The 21,063-nt window shown below is 40.8% G+C and overlaps 1 protein-coding gene across 11 annotated transcripts in view; it reads left to right on the plus strand.

Annotated features, from left to right (window-relative positions):
* epb41a (erythrocyte membrane protein band 4.1a) overlaps window positions 1-21,063 on the plus strand; it is a 67,944-nt gene that overhangs the window by 13,206 nt on the left and 33,675 nt on the right. For all 11 annotated transcript variants that reach the window (XM_084130862.1, XM_084130870.1, XM_084130867.1 and 8 more), the window contains exons 2-11: window positions 4,939-5,339; window positions 14,223-14,894; window positions 15,863-15,967; window positions 16,520-16,562; window positions 16,663-16,738; window positions 17,821-18,039; window positions 18,333-18,420; window positions 19,143-19,295; window positions 20,095-20,192; window positions 20,309-20,484. In XM_084130862.1, the coding sequence (XP_083986988.1) occupies window positions 4,947-5,339; window positions 14,223-14,894; window positions 15,863-15,967; window positions 16,520-16,562; window positions 16,663-16,738; window positions 17,821-18,039; window positions 18,333-18,420; window positions 19,143-19,295; window positions 20,095-20,192; window positions 20,309-20,484 (2,023 nt within the window). In that variant the 5' untranslated portion in view covers window positions 4,939-4,946. The remainder of the gene's footprint in view (window positions 1-4,938; window positions 5,340-14,222; window positions 14,895-15,862; window positions 15,968-16,519; window positions 16,563-16,662; window positions 16,739-17,820; window positions 18,040-18,332; window positions 18,421-19,142; window positions 19,296-20,094; window positions 20,193-20,308; window positions 20,485-21,063) is intronic.

Here is a 21,063-nt window from a genome sequence, read left to right on the forward strand (position 1 = left end):
GTTCACTTCCTGTTTGTGTTCATTTCAGGATGGGAGGTGTAGGCTAACACTTTGCATTTGGCAATCACAGACACCTGCACTCTCTTAATAAGGAGTATTTCATTGTGTAGTCAGTATGAATGTATGTTTCTCTATTGAAGAGGCTGAGGGAACACACACAAACAATTATGTTGTTTTTTCTAGAACCTGACCCTCACAAACCTCAAAACTAAGTTCCTTGACCTTATTTTTATGTTGATTTCTTGAGAATAAAGTAAATGAAAGATATCTGCTGTAAAAGGGAGGTTAAATGCATATTAGTGCCAGATTAGTTTATTAAACACTCACACACACACACAGCCATTCTGCATGAATGGGACTGTCTTCTTTAGTCCACTGTGTTTGCTCTCTGTCCTCAAGAGACCGCTTGTGCTTAAACTTGAACCCTCATAATGAGGCTTTGTAATTATTTTGCTAATGAACGGGAAAGAATGATGACTGAACGGCAGACCTGTGTGTGAATGTGTGTGGACAAAAGGATTCAATAGGAAGCTATTTGAGTCTGTGTTTATTTACTTGTCTGTGTGCTGTGCTCTATTAATTGTTATCACTATTAATGTCAGCACAACTAAAATAAAAACAGCCTTTTTTATAATGTGGGGGAACCCAAATTTCAGACCTTAATATAAAAAAATACCCACATTTCAATGCAATACTACACCAGAGGGAGATTTTTTATTTATTTATTTTTTTTACAGGAGGGGGATAGAGAACAAAGGAGAGAGATGCATGGTCCGGGCAGAGAATGGAATGGATTATGTTGAGTTGGGAATTGGTGAGAGGAATAACATCCTCGAGTTGTGTTTAAGGTTTCTTGTGCTGAGCACTCGGGCAGTTTAGTCTGAATCTTAATGGGACAGCAGTACAGTGAAAGTGCTTGTTTGGTGAGATCATGTTTTTTTTTAGACTCAGCAATTCTCCTTTGATGTAACTCAGGTGCAGCTGGTTTCCTGCAGCCATTTGACCAGCTTGTTGTGGTTGTCCAGGTCTAAGCTGTACATGTACAGAGATCACAGCAGCACTATATTTAATCTTAGATCTTTGAATAATATTACCGTGTTACATGGTGTTCAGCTACACACCGATTACATGAAGCTCAAGTATAATTCGGCCGTCCGTTTTCCGTGATGATCCACGCACTGTCCGCGTGAAGTTATTTTCATCATCAGGAGGGTCTGTGAACGTCTGCGCACACTGTCCGCATGCAGTCCCTTATATTATTGGGAGATACGAGGGTCCGTGGCTCTACCAATGGAAAAAGCGCAACACTAACTTGGATCACGTGTGTCTGATAACCAATCACATTACAGCCTTGACAAATTTATGTAATTGAATTTCATTCAGAGTTGTGCGGCTGTCAGTCACTGTTTGCGGATACCATAGGAATGAATGAAGCCCAAAGTATACTTTGGCTGCCCGCGTGGCATAATTTTCATCATCAGGAGGATCCGCGGACATCTGCACACCCCGTTCGTGCAGCCCAATTTTTGGGACCGCGCGTACAACAGTGCATGTGCGAGCGAGTGACTTTAGCGCTTTGAAAACAAAATCCACTAGATAGTGTGCAAGCGCCGAACGCGTCTTTCCACGCTCACGGCCAAAGGAGTATACTTGGAAAGGCTTCCGCGCTCAACTGTGCACGAGACGGAGTGGAACGTGGAAAATGAAGTATACCCAGGGCCTTGAAAAGTGCCATAAACTTAATCATACCTGTCACGCAATTGTCAGTGACTTCTCTTATAAAACAGCATTTTTTTTTTGTAAAATGTTTAAGAGCAAACATGTTGAAGATTAGCCTAGTCGTCGGGATGTCGATTAATTAAATGATTAGCTTTTTCCTCATAAAAACTTTCAAACCAAGTAGCTTTCTCTTGGTCAGTGCTCTGAATTTTGCTGTGAAAGTCTTTTGTCCTCACGTAAAATTCCCAATCTCATGGATTCTATTGAAATGACTGAATGATGACACCGCATCATTAGTTAAAGTGGTGTTGAAGAACATTTCACCAGAGAACTGGGAAACATGTTGTGTGACATGAAATTTGACATGCGTGAACGTGAGTGGCGCAATGCACCAAACGCAACTAAACCCATTATAATCAGTGATACTGTCTACACTGAACATGGTGCAGGATGGGGAGTGGACAATAAACTGACGCCCCTTCTATTTCTGACATATTCCATGTACTTGAGCAGCTTCTGACAACAGCGCAACTTCTGAATGTTTTGACATGTTCAGACAGCCTCAAACTGTTGTGTTCTGGTGCGGCACGGATGATCAAATTCAAAGGGTGTAAGCTTTGAGCTCCCAGTTAATAAATAAAGAGGATAGTTCACCCAAAAATGAAAATCCTGTCACCATTTACTTACCTGTAAGTTGTTTCCAAACCTGTATGAATTTCTTTCTTCTGCTGAACACAAATAAGATGTTTTGAAGAATGTCGGTAACCAAACAGTTCATGGGCCCCATTGACTTCCATAGTATTTTTTTTTTTTTTTTATAATATTGATGTCACCTTAGTGAATCCACTGTTGTCTGTGCAACCCAGGTCAAGCTGCATCAGGTTTTGTAACAGCTTCCAGACCATCACCCATAATGTTTTAGTGTCATTAGGTCTGGGATAGGCTGGCTCACGTAACACCTTCAATGACTAAAGTGGTTCATGTGCGCTCATTGGATTAGATTTAACACTGAAAATGTGATCTTGTCATAATTGGATATGGCTTCACTGATTATTTCAGAATAGACAGATGCATTCTAAAAGAGCACATAAGATTTACTTCGTCATGTGTTTGAGGTGTACAAGTCTGTGAAAGAGCGTGATAGGTCCATTCAGTTGTTTATTCACACTCGTGTGTTCAGTTGTGATGTATAGAGAGCTGTAGTTGTGTGGCAGTTCTTAGCTTGTCTTTCACAGAATCTCTCTCTTGCACCCATATGCTGGGGTTAGTGAAAAAATCGATTCACTTCAGGGATTGTGATTCTTTCTTGAACGATTCTGCTTAATTCACAATTTTTGAATCAAATTTATGTTTTTTATTCAATTTTTTTTTATTAAGTTTAAATAAAAAGAAATAAAAATTCATAATTTAAATGAAGTTTTATGTATCAAAGTTCGGGAGGAGCACGTTCAGGTAATCAACCAATCAGCACAAGAGGAAGCCGGTATAAATATAGCCTTCCCTCACCTCTGTCCCTTGACAGTTTCACAGCATCCCTCCACCACCACCCCATCACCTCACTCTTGGCTGGTTTTCTATCCCAGTCAAAAGGGGGGAGTACTCTGGGTTCGGGCCAAATTCCGAGCTCGGAGCCCTCTCCCGGACAGCACGCCAAATACGCATAAATTACTACATCTGATTTCATGTATGTGTGAACTCGTGAAATTATTATTAATGGGATAGTTCACCCAAAGATGAAAAGTCTCATAATTTTCTCCCCATTTAGTCTGTTGTTTCTTCTGTGCAACACAAAACAAGAAATTCTAGACATGCAATTACAATGAATGGGGACTGAAGCTTTTAGGCTACAACATAAAACAGAACACCATAAAGTATCATAATAGTTGTCCATACACCAAAACATGCTAGCCTATATTTTACAGCTTTAGTTAAATGATAGCTTTGTTGATTTGAAAGAACATTCCAAATTGTAAATTATCCACTGATATTCTTTCTCTCTAGTGGCTTATTAACCGCCTTGACTGAATTATTGAATCACTTCTCATGAACATATCATTCAACTGATAAACTGATTCTTTGAGTTGCTCATTAATCAGACATCAATACATCTCTGATGAACTGTCATGAACATGCCAAGGAAATAATCTGATTAACCATATGGGCAATTAGGCCAGGTGGCACCATGTCCTGAAGAGTGTACGATTTTGGCCACAATTTGGCCATCTGAGACAAATTTTGTGAATCCTAAAAGATTCCTCTGATCCTAGGCCAATATCTGTAGTCTTTGATTGCTAGTTTGACATGTTGACAGACAGCTGATTAATTAATGACCATTGAAATCAAATTTGACCTCCAATGAAATACTGCCAGTGTCAGAAGTTTTGAGGAACAGTCCTGCAGTGTGACTTATCTTACAACAACCGTCAAAACCAATAGGAGCACAGAACCTGATGACGCAATTAGTGCGACAACAACAGACCACCACTCGCTCCATACACATCGTCTTCGTTTTTTTATTTTTTTATTTTTCTTTTCAAGAAAAGCCATGATCAGAATTATCGCTAGAGAGGTTTTGTTTGCTCGCTACCATTTCAATCCCACATGTAATTGCAGCTCACCATCACGGAACATGTCACGGATTGATGATGTAAAACTACGAGTCTTCTGTTTTTAATGAATCTTGACTATTGTACAGTCTGACGTTAAAGACAACTGAGATCCCACAGTGTGACATGGCTTACTGCGGGGATCATGTTTGTACAGTCTGACAAGCAACAATCGAATAGGACTATTGAAAATCGCACAATGTGCACCCGGCTTTAGAAATGTATTGACCACAAATTGAACAATAATTTTATAGCATTGTGTTTGCACATTCCTCGTCATTAAAAGTCTCCTCATTTTTTCACAATTAGAGATAGTGTGGGTTTAGTGTATATTAAGGGCACTGAGCGTTGGCATTTTTCTGACGCGGGACAGCCTTGCACATTTACTTCCTGCCACATGCAGGAAGGTATGCGCAAGGTATTGGGACAGGCCCATACTGTGAAAATCCACTGGAAATAGTATAACATCCGGACACTTTTAAAATACTATTTTCAATCTCCAATCTTAATCTCATTATATTTAAGATGAATATTATTTTAATTTGTATGCAGTCAGCAATTATAAAATGCTAAATTCGATATGTAACTTTAACTGAAAGTTTTCTTCCTCCAGTGACTGCCATGACGACAGACGAGGCGGAGAGCGTTCAGAAGAAACAGGTGGTTGAGCAGCAGCAGGAAGAAGAGGACCCCACTGCACAGGAGCCAGGCCCCACTGATACAGCTCAGAATAGTCCCTCCGGCACCTCTGCGCCCTCTGGGGGCTCAGAGGAGGAACAACAGCTAAAGCCGCGACAGCGCACCTCCGCTGGCCGCGGCCTCTCCCGCCTCTTCTCCTCCTTCCTGAAGCGCCGCTCGCAGTGCTCGGAGGGCGAGGGGGTAGAGACGGAGAGGGCCAGAGAGAAGGATAGCCAGGAAGAACCCAAAGCTCCTATAGCGGACCCCGAGCCAGAACTGCGTATAGAGGGCGATGTTGCTCTAGACCAGCACTCAATCAGCAGTGCTGAAAACCAGGTGAGAAAAGCAATATATTGCTTTTGTGAAGAAATAGCCATTATTTAATTAATGACAGCCTATCAGTAATGTAACATGTTTGCCATTAAACATTAATTTTGGATTGATCTAGTTTTGGAGTTTAAAACTAAAATATAGCTGCGAGCAGCGATTACGGGCCCAAGCCGGTGGCACCGCAACCCCGGTGCCTTTAGTTACCGGCCTTTATATATTTATATACAGTATATATATATATATATATATATATATATATATATATATATATATAAGACAGAAAACATTACTTGTCTTACCTTATTCTGATTTTATGATACACTCAAAATATTCCACAACATTGATTAACGTTGATTAACCGGTGGTAAAATACTCTCACCGTCACATACCTAGTATATTTTTATATAGGTACAATAGGCCTACCTGATTTTGAACACAAGAGGGCAGTATAGCACTATGAATGACATGATTTATTTATTTTTTGGACTAAAAAAACATTCTGGCTGTTTTTAAACTTAAACAATTATTAAATTGAAAAAAAGAATAAAATGGGTATAGTTCTGATATTTGTATAATTTTATATAGAAATAAATGATGTATAATTACATTTCTAGAAGATATGAGGCTTTTAGTTTTTCATTTTTTGACATTATTTAATCCCTCACCATAGCAAAACCGTTTGAGATATTTATTATCCGTTCACAATTTAGCATCTTTAATGTATTTTCATCGTGTTGAAAAAGTTTGGTGTGAATAAAATAAACCATTTAAGAGGGGTGGGTAAAAATTCAGAGGCTGATTTTGCAAAGAAATCCACATTCAAACCAAAATACCTGACTTCCTGTTGCTCGGAGATAATGACTGTAAATTAGAAAGTTGTCCGGCTCGATGAGACCAATATACGTATTGATTTTTTAAACTGTAGGTAAAACTAACCCCCCCACTTTTGTCAAAAGCATTTTGAAAGTCATACATTTCCTGCTGCCAGTTGGTGGCGCTATAACTTTGACTCACAATAGTTACATCCATCTGATCGGCCTCTTACCACAAACACACTGCTGAAGTTTCATCAAGATCAGTTAATGTATGCAGAAGTTATACAACTTCCTGTTTCTCTTTTCTCACCATAAATTAGTTTCCTCGCCTTGGCCAAACCGTTCGAGATATCAAAAATCCATCCACAATTTAGCATCCTCAATGTCTTGACTTCATGCACAACGAGTTTGGTGGGGATCGGCTGAATTCTCTAGGAGGAGGACATTAAATTCCACAGCAAGCATTTTCCAAACAACCCATAATAGCCGACTTCCTGTTGAGCTGGCGTAAAACTTGACCAAAGGAAAGTTGTTCAGCCCGATGAGATCTATATGTGTACTGAGTTTCATATTAATTCATGCAAGCGTGTTTGATCTATGGACCAAGTTTTCAGACCCCGTTCAAGGGGGCGCTGTTGAGCCCCCCTGCCACGCCCGTTTCTGAAACTTTGCACATGTCTACTGGCTAATAAATGTGATGTGTCTGTCGAGTTTCATCGAATTTCAAGCATGCTAAGAGTCTCAAAAGCATCAAAAAATAATATTAAAGTTCGATGCGTTGCCATGGCAACAGTATCTAAGATATCAATAATCCTTTCACAGGTCTACATCTGCCGTGTGTCTACATTATACACATAAAGTTTGAAGCAAATCGGGTAAAAATAAGAGAGTGACAAACTTCCTGCTGCCAGTTGGTGGCGCTATAACTTTGACTCATAATAGTCACATCCATGTGATCGGCCTCTTACAACGAACACACTGCTGAAGTTTCATCAAGATCAGTTAATGTATGCAGAAGTTATAACACACTTCCTGTGTCCCATTATTCGCCATAAATTTGTTTCCTCGCCACGGCCAAACCGTTCGAGATATCAAAAATCCGTTCGCAAGAATTCATCCTCAATGTCTTGACTTCATTCACACCGAGTTTGGTGGCGATCGGATGAATTCCCTAGGAGGAGTATTTCACATTCCATTGTATGCGTTTTCCAAACAACGTATAATATCCGACTTCCTGTTGGGCTGGTGTAAAACTTAGAGCACGAAAGTTGTTCGGCCCGATGAGATCTATATGTGTATTGAGTTTCATATTATTACATGCAAGCATGTTTGATATATGGACCAAGTTTTCGGACACCATTCCAGGGGGCGCTGTCGAGCCCCCCGCCACGCCCGGGTACCAGCTTCAGTCCGGCCGCAGGTTCTGACGTGTGTGCAAAATTTCAAGAGTTTTTGAGCATGTTAAGGGCCCCAAAAGTGGCAGAAAGGTGAAAAAAAAAAAAAAAATCCTTACGGAATCAATAGGGCCGGAATTTAATTAATAAAATTCTGTTTTATAAGAGAAGTCATGAACAATTTTGCAACAGGTAAGATTTAGTTTACAGCAGTTGTCATTAATTTCTATGGTCTTCACAAACAGTGATTGAATGACGTACAACAGAAATTCACTCATATAAAGGCTATAATGTGATTAGTTACCAAGACACACGTGATCCATGCTGTCTATTGCGCTTTTTCAGATGGTAGAGCCATGAGGTTGATCTCATTACAAATGATGTAACTCGGAGTATAGCTTCTTCCTGGGCGCTGGCACAGGGTGCCTCGCTGACAGATATCTCTAGAGCTGCTGGCTGGGCGACACCTAACACATTCGCTAGATTCTATAGCCTTCGTGTCGAGCCGGTAGCTTCCTGTGTGCTCTTTTCTCATAGAAGCCAGTCAACACTGTAGGCCCCGCTCAAAGTGTCAGCTTGCTGCGCCATTTCCCTCCCATGGACCAGATACGTGCGCCATTCTTGCTCCAGTTGAGTTCCCCGTTGCCAAACCCTCTTGAGTTCCTCCACACCCCTCGGCAGTCGGACGTGGTGGAGCATCCGACGCCAGGCCTAGTACTCGTATGCATTTGTGGAACCTGTGCTAGGCTGGCTCCCATATGTTGTGATCCCTACGGCGATCCCATATGTGTATTCTTTCATGGTACGGCTCCCTGCGGCGAGCCCGTGTCTTTCCCTTAGGCAGAGCCTGTTCTGCCATCTCTGACTGGTGTTGTCTCCCCCCTGCTATAGCCGGAGCCACCTCAGTGACATTCCATATGTTGTACTTCCCGGAAACACCCAGTCCATATGTGTAACTTCCACATGATACCTCCCTACGGTAAGGATGTGGCTTCCGCAGCGTCTCCCTGTCCACCTAAAGGGCATACTTTCCCAGTGTTATCCAAATCTGTCTGAGTGGGTAATGCGGAAAAGCAGTGGACTTTCCTGGCCTGAGCCCTTTATCGCCGCCTCAATAAATGCAGGGGGATCAGGAGGCTTTCGCTAGGCACTGGAAGGTGGCAGCACTAGTAGGCGTGTTAATTGGGATCCCAATCAGTACGGTACGTCCGACTCACGTAGAACATGACCGAACTGAAAGGGAATGTCTCAGTTACGTATGTTACCCTCGTTCCCTGAAGAAGAGAACAGAGACGTAAGTCCCGTCGCCACAATTGCTAGACCACCGTGCATCCGCTTCCGTATTTATACCCGCGCTGCGGGGCGGAACGCGAGATGCAAATCTCGCACGCCAATGAAGATGACAGGCTCCCTAAGCATGATCCCAATCAGTACGGTACGTCCGACTCAAGTCTCCGTTCCCTCCTTCAGGGAACGAGGGTTACATATGTGAACGAGACACTGCGTCGATGACGTCATGGGGAACGCCCTCCACGTGAACCGGTGTCTGAAAAGTTCATGCTCATCCAATCATGGCAATCAAATTTGACCGGTGACAGCCTATGACATCACTACTAGTGCGACCCAGAAGTATAAAAGGGGCACCTAGAGAACATGTCATTCTCTTTTCGTCTGAAGGGACTGTTCAGCAGGCATCCTAGAGGCATGGCTAACGACGCAGTGTCTCGTTCCCTGTTCACAGGGAACAGAGGTTACAGTCGTAACCTAGACGTTCCCTTTCGAAAGGGAACTCGCACTGCGTCGATGAAGCTATGGGGAACGATGTACAATCCCACCATACTGAGTGGAGTGCATGCCAATTATGGCTCATGACAAAACGTCAGAACTGGCAGCAACCTGAAATTCCAAGAAATCACTCCCCCTTCGGGTCACATACAGGCTGTCAGTAACATTATTCCCTACGGTCACTGCAAGCTATAAGCCTCAAAGAGGCCTCCAAACAAGGAAAAGCCTACCAATGCTGCGCAACAGCTTTGAAACCAACAGCTTCCATGGAAGGGGTTCCTTTAAGGGAATAACACTTCCTGAGGGGGACATAGAGTCAACACCACATGCCACCAGGGAGGCTGACCTGATCAAATCTACTGATCTAGTCTTGCCAACAACCTGTCTGTTTTCCTAAACAGAGTCTCTCACATTTTTTAAACCGGAACATAGAGACGGGCATCCTAGAGAGTAGAACTCAGCATAGCGCTTTATAACCCTTGCAAACAAGGAGAGTAACTCTACTCAATCCTGGATCTACACAATGCTTTGAAACATTGTGGAGGCTGGGCACTCTAACAAGGGATAGAGATAAGGGGAGCGCCTACAGCTCTAGTGCTGATCCAGAAGGGAGGCCTCATGAGAGTCCTAAACCTTCTAACCAGACTTAGGGTTAGCTAGGAAAATAATAAATATATATATATATATATATATAAATATAAATATAAATATAAATATATATATATATATATATATATATATATATATATATATATATGACCAGGCTCTGGGCTAGAATCAGGGAGGCTCAAAGGGAACCTACAACGTGATGATCTAATTTTTTAGATCTAAATTTTTTATTGCTAAAATCCACAAGATGGTGGAGTGGCTTTCAAGGAGGACTACCAGAACTAGCCTCAGATAACATAATGGCGCTTTTCCACTGCATGGTACGGTACGGTACGGCTCGGTTTGGTACGGCACGCTTTGGCGCTTTTCCACTGCATGGTACGGTACAGCTCGGTTCGGTACGGCTCACTTTTGGCGCATTTCCACTGCATGGTACGGCACGGTACGGCTCGCTTCGGCTCGCTTTAAATGGTACCACCTCTGTTGAGGTTCCAAGCGTACCGTACCGATACTAAAATGTGACGTGAAAACACTGCAGATCACTGATTGGTCAGACAGAATCATCACTACCAGCGTCATTGTATTTACGACACGAGACACTAAACCCGCTAGATTTAAATAGCCAGTAGACAACAGCCAGCGCTGTAGCGCCTGTTTTAAAAGTATTTGCTTAAAAAAAAAAAAAAAAAAAAGAGTATAAACTTCGAAAAAAGAAATGGCTGAATCGTGGTCAGTGGACGAGGTGCAGACGTTCCTCTCGTTGGTTGCCGAGGAGTGGATGGGGAAACACGGAATGAAAATTTCGCATTTAATATGATGATATCATGGCAGTAGAGACGGCAACTATAACGATCAGTCCCACCCACTTTGAAGCGGTACTAACTGCAGTGGAAAAGCAACCGAGCTAAAGCGAACCGAACTGTGCCGTACCGAGTCGAGTCGTACCACGCAGTGGAAAAGCGAAGCGAGCCGAACCGTTCCGCGCCGAGTCAAACCGTACCGAGCCGAACCGAGCCGTACCATGCAGTGGAAAAGCGCCATAAGTGTACTCCCAGAAATACTGTGGGCCCGGTTTTTCCTACTTTACATTGCCAATGGACAGTGTACTCAGCTAGAGTACTATCGACCCTTTAAATGAGGGGAGTACAATCTTACGCTACCTGACTATCGAGGAGGCCTATAAGAAAGGCCTACAACTTCAATTATCAAAAGTGTTAGTCCATGGCATGCTTAGGCTATAAGGGAGTGTACTCAAACCCCTCCCAAATAGGAGGGTGTACTAAAGTGAGCCCCAGTGGTGCAGGGCGAATAAACTAAAGATGTGGGTAGACAAAAAAAACACTATGCCCAAGGGAAATGGAGGCCTCAGCTATGAGGCCAACAACATTTTCACCTTATGACTTGAAAATTAATTCAAGGGGCCTAGTTAACCAACCTAAAAACTAGCTGGGAAATTTTAGCTACAATATACAGCTCTGAAAGCGGAGACCAGAGAGAGACCGGTTTGACAAAGCCCAGAATATACCTGCATGGGAGGCTTAGGAATAGCCTGCTACCTATGCTGCTATTTATTCTACCCTTAACATCCAATAGCATTATCGCCCTAATGCCAAGGTGGGCCTAGGCTATACGACTCTTGTAGAAAGAGGAGGCCAGTACCACGAAAAAACTAGACCTTACAGAGATAACAACTCTCAGAAGTGAGAGGAGACCTGCTATACAAATACAAGGTGGCTATCCAGGTTGCCCAATGAGGGTCAATGCTTGGTTGGTCTATCTGGAGCTTTATACAAAGCGGTGGCCTCAGGAGAAAACCCCCAAATGGGAGGAAGCCATCCCATGCTGAACATTATGTTTGAAGCTCTCGTGCACGGTGGCCTCACTAGAGATTTCTCGATGAGATGAAGCCAACCTGTACATCACTGGGTGACCAAGATTGGCACCACCTACTACATAAACCTAACAACTCTATCACAAGAGGAGGCCTATGATAAGGTTTGCATACCAACCTATAAAAAAGGGAATTTCAGGGCCCTAATTTCCTCATTTTAATAGCCTATCAAACATACCCCTTAATACTTTCTAAACAGGGAACTGAGATCTAAAGTTAAACAACCTTATAATAAAGACCTACCAAGATCATCCTGCTGCTCATAGAGCGGCGGCCTAAATTTTATTCTTCGAATGAAGGCCTACCACCCAAAAGCTAGAAAGGGCACGCTTACTACCAAGCCCGACTCCAAGCATTCAATTTAATGGGAAAATATCATCATCGGTCCAGGCCTCAGGCCTGATGTAAGAAGCGCCTGGGGTAAAGAAAAAAGGGGGGAGAGGAAGAAGAGAGGAGAGGGTGGTTGTTATTCACCCTCAGAGGAAGGGGATCCTTCACTGACGCTGGGAGCGCCTGTGCTCGATCACCTCCCTCAGATCCCTCTTCTTCCTCATCAGCCGTCTCCTGCTCTCTTGGGCTAGGTGCCAGCAGAGCACTTGTTGCTGGATCAGAGGATGTAAGAGATAACACATCCTCGTCCAGCAGCTCACCCTTGCGAGCTTCTGACTGGCGTGAGAGTGAAACACCTCTCAAACTCATCAGCGAGTTTCATCTGGGAACCCCATGATCCGAGTCACCGCGATGCCTCAGCACAAGCGGGACCCGAACCACTGGGCCCAGATGCCTGTCCCTCTTCCCTCGAGAAGAGGTCTAGACTAGAGCGGAGTTTTCTTAGAGGAAAACACTCACATTCTGCACAATCAGGTCTCTCAAGAGCTGATCGTGCGTGCTCTTCGCCCAAACAGTAAACGCACAAGTTGTGTGTGTCATCTGGTGTCAGAAACCTGAGACACGGATCCACACACTTCTTGAAATGCTTATCACTTGCCATAATTGTTCTTACCTTTTTCAGGTGATTGCAAATCAGACAAAACAATCCCTTCAGACGAAAAGAGGATGATATGTTCTCTAGGCACCCCTTTTATACTTGCACTAGTAGTGACGTCATAGGCTGTCGCCGGTCAAATTTGATTGCCGTGATTAGATAGCTTTTCAGACACCAGTTCACGTGGAGGGCGTTACCCATAGCGTCATCGGTGCAGTGCGAGTTCCCTTTCAAAAGGGAACTTTGTTGCATGCAACACTACATAAAAGTATCATAGTAGTAGTCCATATGACTAACAGTATGTCATTTTTTTCTGTTGTATATAATATATAATAACAGTAATGCTGCTGAAGTGTTGAATGAGTTGAAGTGTTTAATAGACAGTCCCCCGGTTTCACAGACAAGGCTGAAGTCTAGTCCCAGACTAAAATGCATTATTAAGCTGTTTTAACTGAAAACAACTTGCAATGACATATCTTAAAATAAGTCACAGGTTGCCATTGTTTCGTCTCAAGATGCACACCAGTAATGTTTTTTCTAAGGAACTTTTATAAAACCTACTTAAATGTCCTAATTAAACTAATGCCTCATCCTGGCTTAATCTAAGACCTGTCTGTGAAACCAGCCCTTTCTTTTTCAAGATTTTTTAAACAAAAAGTATGAGTAACACTTATCCTACTGGTGTGTGGGCTTAACAACATGTCAGATATGACCTCAGATTGACAACTGGATGTTCAAACTGTTTGCATGTAGCAAGGGATGTGTGTCCAAAGGCTAACTGGACTGTGGAGCTTCACACATCTGACATTCACACGTTTGTTTTACGGTCAAAGGTTGCATGTTAAAACCTTCTCTGTGCAGCTCTCATCTGTTCCAGCAGCACTAAAAGCTTTCTGAGAGGCTGTTCATACTGAACAGGCACTGCTAACTGCTGTCAACATGCCTCAGCTTTTTCCTCTCCGCTAGCTTTTTATTATTTATTCTGCTCTGTTTTCGCTTGAATAGAGACATTAAACCACGTGTTATGGTTGCGAAGATTTTTAAGACATAATTTGCTAGGTTTCTATCCAACTATTTTTGTAAATTTTAAATTTACAGTTAAAGGCACAATGCTTTAAGTAGCTTTAACGGTTTTATGCATCACTTGTTGATTGGATGTTGAGATTTGGAAGCTGCACACAAAAGTGGAAAAAAGGGCTTTTAGTTTGTTTGTTTACACAAAAAAATATTTCCTGGAAAACAAGTTTGTTTATTGTTTAACATTTTGGACCAGTTTCTTGAAGGGAGGTTAATTTCCATCCGTGGAAAAACTGAAAGAATCATTTTGTATGAATCCCTGGGTCTAGACATTGTTGATTGTGTATTATCTAAACTTTGGTTTTTAACATGTGTAATTCTGTCTTCCTCCAGCAAATCGTAGCAGATCAGAAGGAAGACGCCGAGCTGGAGTCAGGCAAAGGAGAAAAGGGGGAGAAGGGGGAGAAAAAGGAGAAGAAGGTCAAGAAGGAAAAGGAGAAGAAGGAGAAAGCAGACAAGGAGAAGCCAGAGAAGAAGGAGAAGCCAGAGAAGAAAGAGAAACCAGAGAAGAAGGAGAAGCTAGAGAAGGAGAAGCTAGAGAAGGAGAAGCTAGAGAAGGAGAAGCTAGAGAAGGAGAAGATAGAGAAGGAGAAGCTAGAGAAGAAGGAGAAGGAGAAGAAGGAGAAGCCGGAGAAGAAGGAGAAGCTGGAGAAGAAAGAGAAAGCAGAGAAGAAAGAGAAGGAGAAAAAAGAGAAGAAGGAGAAGAAAAATGAGGACAAGGCCAAAAGAGAGGAGGGAGAGAAAGACAAGGAGTGTGAGAAGGAAAAAGAGAAAGTAGAGGAAGAGCCAAAGCCGGAAGATGCTGGTGCGGCAGAAACAGAACTAAAGGAGGAAGGAGAAAAAGAGGAAGAGAAAGAGGAGGAGGAGGAGGAGGAGGAGGAGGAGAACGCAGTGGAGGAGGAGGAGGAGGAGGAGGGGAAGAAGGAGAAAGCATCTCGCCGCCCCAGGATCATGCACTGCAAAGTCAAGTTGCTGGATGATACTCTCTTTGAGTGTGAACTGGAAGTAAGCGACATACACACACAAAGCACACAACCAACGCTTTTGTTGCTTATCGAGTGCGGTGTATCATTGTCTAGTCCCGGGAGAGTGACTCTGAAACTCAAGCATTGCTCAAGGGCTTTTACTTCCTTTGCTAATTGACTCTCAGACTACCAAGAGACTGTTTCTGCTGATGTGACACTTTGGCCTGCTTTTGTTGCGATCATACTGTGTGGCTCTTAAAAACAGACTGAGCTGACTCGATGTCTACCGAGAAAGCATTCTAAGCGAAACAGAACATCCTTATTAGAAGCAACTTGACCTGCAAGTCTCGCTTTACATTCACAGCTATTTCTGACGGTAGCATGTAGCGAGCTAAGCTAACAATTCAATTTCATAACCCACGCAAGAGTCTATCAGAATCGAATCTACCTTATTTTTAACGTTGTAATTTTAATGTGTCGAGTCTTCAGGTCTCAAGCCCTTCCAGTTATTTTAGCTGTAACAACGTGTTATGCTGCTTGATATTGCTAACTGTTACTTGTTATCATATTATTTAAATTATTATCATAAACACACTGGTTAGTAGCGCAAATTACTTTAACATTTACAGCATTATGTTATTCTTCCAGTTTTTTGTTGAATCTCCACACATTCAAAGAAAATAGGTTACTTCCGTCATTGAAAAATAAGGTGGATACAAACTTACAAAGACAACTATTTATGTAGAACATACATTATATGCTTCAAAAATAGAAAGTGAAACAGTCAGCATAATTCAACAACGTTTCAAACTGAAAAGTGCTATATTCCTGTCACATGACCTCCTTTCTTTCCAAGTGATCTATTTATCTTGTAAAAATGTCTTAACCTTTAGCAGTCCTGTAATAGTGATTAGGCTAATCAAAAATGGATTTGCTTTAAAAACATAAGTCTGCTTAAAACACTAAATACTATGTTGTTATGATTTAACTACATTTATTTGTTTCCAGAAACATGCCAAAGGCCAGGAGCTGTTTGCAAAGGTGTGTGACCACTTGAACCTGTTAGAGAAGGACTATTATGGTCTGGCCATATGGGAGACACCAACCATAAAGGTACCTCAATCTGTTGGCACTTACTCACATTCTTTTAATATTTACGGCAATTTTTTTTCTTAACAAGATGTTTTATTCAGGTTTAATTTAGCTTTTGAAATGTTAATTCTATCATATATATGTTTTTTAAATGATTAACTGTATATATTTTAAAAATAGATTTGCTTTCTTCATAGTTATCAGGAGTTTTGATAGCAGTAAAGGCCTGATCACACCAAGGACGATGACGATAACTATAACTTCAAAGTTTTAATACTGAATCTAATTATATGAGAATAGATATGTCTACAGCTATAACAATAACTATTAAAAGGAACAATATCTGAATCACTTAAAGAAAATGATGAAAAATGAAAACATTGAGAGCCAATCAGAAACCATCCAACTTTAAAGAGCTTGAGCATTTAAAATGGCAAATGACTCAAATGCAGAACTTGCTTACAGTTATACAGAACGTTTGGCGGGGAAGCTGAAAGTTATTGTTGTAGTTATCTTAAAGTTATCGTTCTTGGTGTAAACAGGCCTTTAGTTAAAGCTTCCTTTTTCTTTCAGACATGGCTGGACTTTACCAAGGAGATCAGACGGCAAGTACAAGGTGATTAACCGTTCAGCTCGTTGGTATATGTTATAATTATCAGAAAGTCAGTCTCTTTTTTCTGTTGTTGCTATTTTAAATCATGTTTACATATATCTAGGCACCAACTATGATTTCACATTCAATGTGAAGTTCTACCCACCTGATCCTGCCCAGCTATCAGAAGACATCACCAGGTGAACAGCACTTTCTTTATTCTATATATAATGTGCAGACACACCACAGTCTCTCTGGAGTTCTTGCCAGGCGATTTGACTTTTTCAATGACCTTTGCATTCACCCATCTTTTTCTCTCTTTCCTTAACGTTTCTTTTGGCTAATGTCTAGGATTATAGCCGTATAGAAATTAGTGAGATTATCAAATCACAAATGCTGCGATCTAATAAAATATATTCGCTGCGGGCAGTGCCAGTCCTAGACTTTTGGGGGCCCTAAGCAAAACATTCTGAGGGGGCCCCTGTCAGTGCATTCAGAAAAACACCAAAATGTCAAGAGCAGTGAGTGATTCTCTTGCTTTCCTTTGTTGTTTGTTTAACATTAAATGACAGAGACAGCAGCAGGTTTATTATTATATATTTTTTATATTATCTAATATATTAACAAGCGTTTGATTATTTTTCCAACTGTTTATGTTCACTGAAGACAGAACTGACTGCATTTAAATGAAAACTCGACAAGATGGATATTTTAACACAAAATGTATTTGGCCGTTTAAGCACACGCCGAAGTCCAAAGTAACCTGTACTTGTCAGTGTTTCGTTCTATCTCGGATCGTATATATAGAGATATATAAATGTATATGTATGTGAATTGAATTGGAACCACAAGAATAATACAATTCTGAAATTCCATCTCTACTTATATCCATTTCCAACCATATTGGACAGTAATTTGTCTCTCTCTATTCCTCTCTCTCGCTTGCTCACTCACTAATTTTAAAACTAATCTCTGATACTTGCCAGATTAAATCATTAATAAAATGGAAAGCCTCCTGCTGTTTCATACCAAGTGAGCATGCAATTCTCTAGCCAGTTTCATTATCACACTCGTAAATTACAAAACCCCTTTCACCCTGAATAAATCACAGCGGCACACTGACGTCACTTGACTGTTGTTGTCACGGTACCAGTTTTTGACTCATGTGTATTACATTCTGCTTCAAAATCTTGTCCCAACTTGTAACATGTGATATCCTGGCACATAATGTCATAATGTCTTTGAGTTTTTGAGCTTAAATGAAATTACTTGCACTGCGCAGGTACTACTTGTGTTTGCAGCTGCGGAAGGACATCAAGAACGGCCGTCTGCCCTGCTCTTTCGTGACCCTGGCCCTGCTGGGCTCTTACGCCCTGCAGTCTGAGTTGGGTGAATACGACCCAGAGGTTCACGCCAGTGACTATGCCAAGGATCTCCAGCTGATCCCAGGACAGACCAGAGAGCTTGAGGAGAAAGTCATGGAGCTTCACCGCACATACAGGTGATCATGACTGTTTCTTGTTGGTGGGGTGATGATTATGATTTATTTACATACATACATGTATACACTTATGATAAATGGATGTTTGGGAAACTTTTGTTAGGGCAGGGGAATTAAAAGCACATTTACTAGAGGTTAAGATTAAAATGTTTTTTTGCGCTTTTTGCATGTTTCGTTATTAAGTTAATGTTATGATCCTGAGTAAAATTAGATAAGAATTTAGTGTGTTGCACTTTCAAATATACTGTCAGGTTTGCAGGATATATGTAGCATGTTTTTTTCTCTCCCTGCAGATCTATGAGTCCGGCTCAGGCTGATATGATGTTCCTGGAGAATGCTAAAAAACTGGCCATGTATGGGCTTGATCTTCACCAGGCAAAGGTACAGTAGATTGACAGAAGGCACTTTCCACGAATGCAATACGAAAAATAAGGGTTTAAGGGTTGTCTTTCCTTCTTTATATGTTTGCAACACAGTTTGAAATCCAGGATTTTATTTTCTATCAATAAATTTGAAATAAACATCAATATCAATTAAATAAAATCTTTAACATTTTAAAATTAATTAAATGCAAAAATATTATATGCCAGCATTATTGAAATGAAGTTGTTTTGTAGTTATTGATACACTTATAAACATTTATTTGATCATTTGTTTTTTGCAATAACTTTGGTTATTGATTGGGTTATAATAATAATAATAATAATACATACATTTACAAGCTTCCATTTACTGCAGCGTGCTGTGACTCAAAATACATTCAATTACGTCTCAGTTAGACAATGTGACTTTCCCCAGAATTGATTAAACCACCTGCTTTATGAGAAATCATCAGTCTGAGCTGTCATATAAAACGTCCTTCATATCACAGGAGTGCTTGTGATAAAAGCATTGCATGTCCTGCCACTGCTCAGATTTGGTAGCTGAAACCAGGTCAATCTGTTTGCATCAAGTCTTGGATTTAAATAAATGATAGAATTCACTTTTTTAAAAGTGAAGCAGGGGCGCCTCCTAGTGGTAGAGCTTTGTAAAATGCTTGTTTACGCTACCTCAAATCTTGAGTCAAAAGATGATAACAGAATACTGTTTTCTCTTTCTGTCAGGATCTGGATGGGGTGGATATAATGTTGGGGGTTTGCTCCAGTGGCCTGATGGTGTATAAGGACAAGTTGAGGATTAATCGATTCCCCTGGCCAAAAGTTCTCAAAGTCTCCTACAAACGCAGCAGTTTCTTCATCAAGATACGGCCATCTGATGTATGTGTACACAGACTTAAAAATACTGAATTTAATCAAGCCACATTACATTTAGTTTCAAGGTTTTTTTTTTTTTTTTGGAACATAAAGAGCTAAGTCTGACATCACATATATTGTAAAGATTATTATTAAGACACAATCTTAAAACAGTTTTAGGATATGTCAAGGTGGAACATAATTTTATCAAAAATAATAAAGTTACAGCTCCAGAAATGAAAGGAAGCTGTCATTGCTCATCCTCATATTGTTTCCAAACCATACATCTTTCACTCTGATGTAACTGTCAGATGAAACATGGCTACATTAGACATGCTTTGTCTAGTTTGGCGTCACAAGATGTGAGGAATCAACATCATATTACTCAGAAGTAGCATTTTTACAGCAAATTTAATTCTTTGGAATAAAATGAAATATAAAATGTAATCAGTATCATATCAAATGTTCTATTTTTCAATTTTAACCATTCTTTTATAATATTATCCAGATACTGATGTTTGGAATGTAAAATGAATTATCTTTATTCACAGTCTAATGTTTAATACAACATAAAAAAATAAAAAAAATACATGTATTCAGTTTTTCTATTTTTGCTGACTATTTTTCAGTCAGCATAATTAACTGGAAAATTCTTTGAAATTCTAAAAATCTCACATATACTCTATATCTAGTTTGTTAATTTCATAATAATATTTAATAACTATAATTGGTGATTTTTCTGTTCATGACAATCACCTGTATGTGCAGATATCATTTGTTGCAATAATTTTTTTTTTTAACACTTTTTTAAAACATTTTTTAGCTGGAACATTACGAAAGCGCCATTGGCTTTAAACTGCCCAACTACAAGGCCGCCAAAAAGCTGTGGAAAGTATGTGTGGAGCATCACACATTCTTCAGGTATAAATATCAAGCAATGCGTCACAACATGTATTCACATCTTAGTAACTGTTTGTTTTCATAAATTGATTTGAGTCCACATACTTTATGAAGAGATGTAAACTCTTCTGTCCCAGGCTGACATCCACAGAGGCGGCCACTACTCCCAGGAAGTTCCTGGCTCTGGGATCAAAGTTCCGCTACAGCGGGCGTACTCAGGCTCAGACCCGTCAAGCCAGCTCCATGATTGATAGACCTGCCCCCCATTTCCAGCGCTCTGCCAGTAAGAGGGCATCCCGCAGCTTAGATGGAGGTATGTAACCATCTATGAAATTATTTTTCTCTCCCATTTTGATTTACTGTATTCAGCTCTGATTGCCTATGGGTACAGCAAGTTATATTGAAAATAGAGGCAGATGATTGGCAAACTTTGTTGGATTCTGGTCAATCACTGCTAGTTACCTCAGGGAGTTTGACATCACAAGTCTGATACTTGCTTTTGCTCTGCTTGAGATCTCATTTGCTCTTTCATTCTCTCTCCTTCTTTCAACCTCTCTCCATTTCTCTAATGTACTTCCCTTGGGAAGGTTCAGACTCCTTATGTAAGTTGTTCTGCAAGCAATCTGTTTTTATTTGAGCTGTGAGCAGAAATCGTTTGTCTCTGCTGGCTTTACACTGAAGGACAGATACATTCTACATTCAGGCTACTCTCTGTGTCCACAGCAAACAAACCCACTAACAATCATATGTTGGACAGCTTTCTCAGTCTTCAAGCATGGGTTTTGACTATGGCTATTCTTGGACAGAAATGTTAAGTCATGTTGTATGAAATGAGTATGTGATTAAACTGTGTCAAATCCATTTCACACTCTTGCTGCCATATAAGATACCT

The sequence above is a fragment of the Abramis brama genome (assembly GCF_963993115.1).
Source record: "Abramis brama genome assembly, chromosome: 12".
NCBI lineage: Eukaryota > Metazoa > Chordata > Actinopteri > Cypriniformes > Leuciscidae > Abramis > Abramis brama.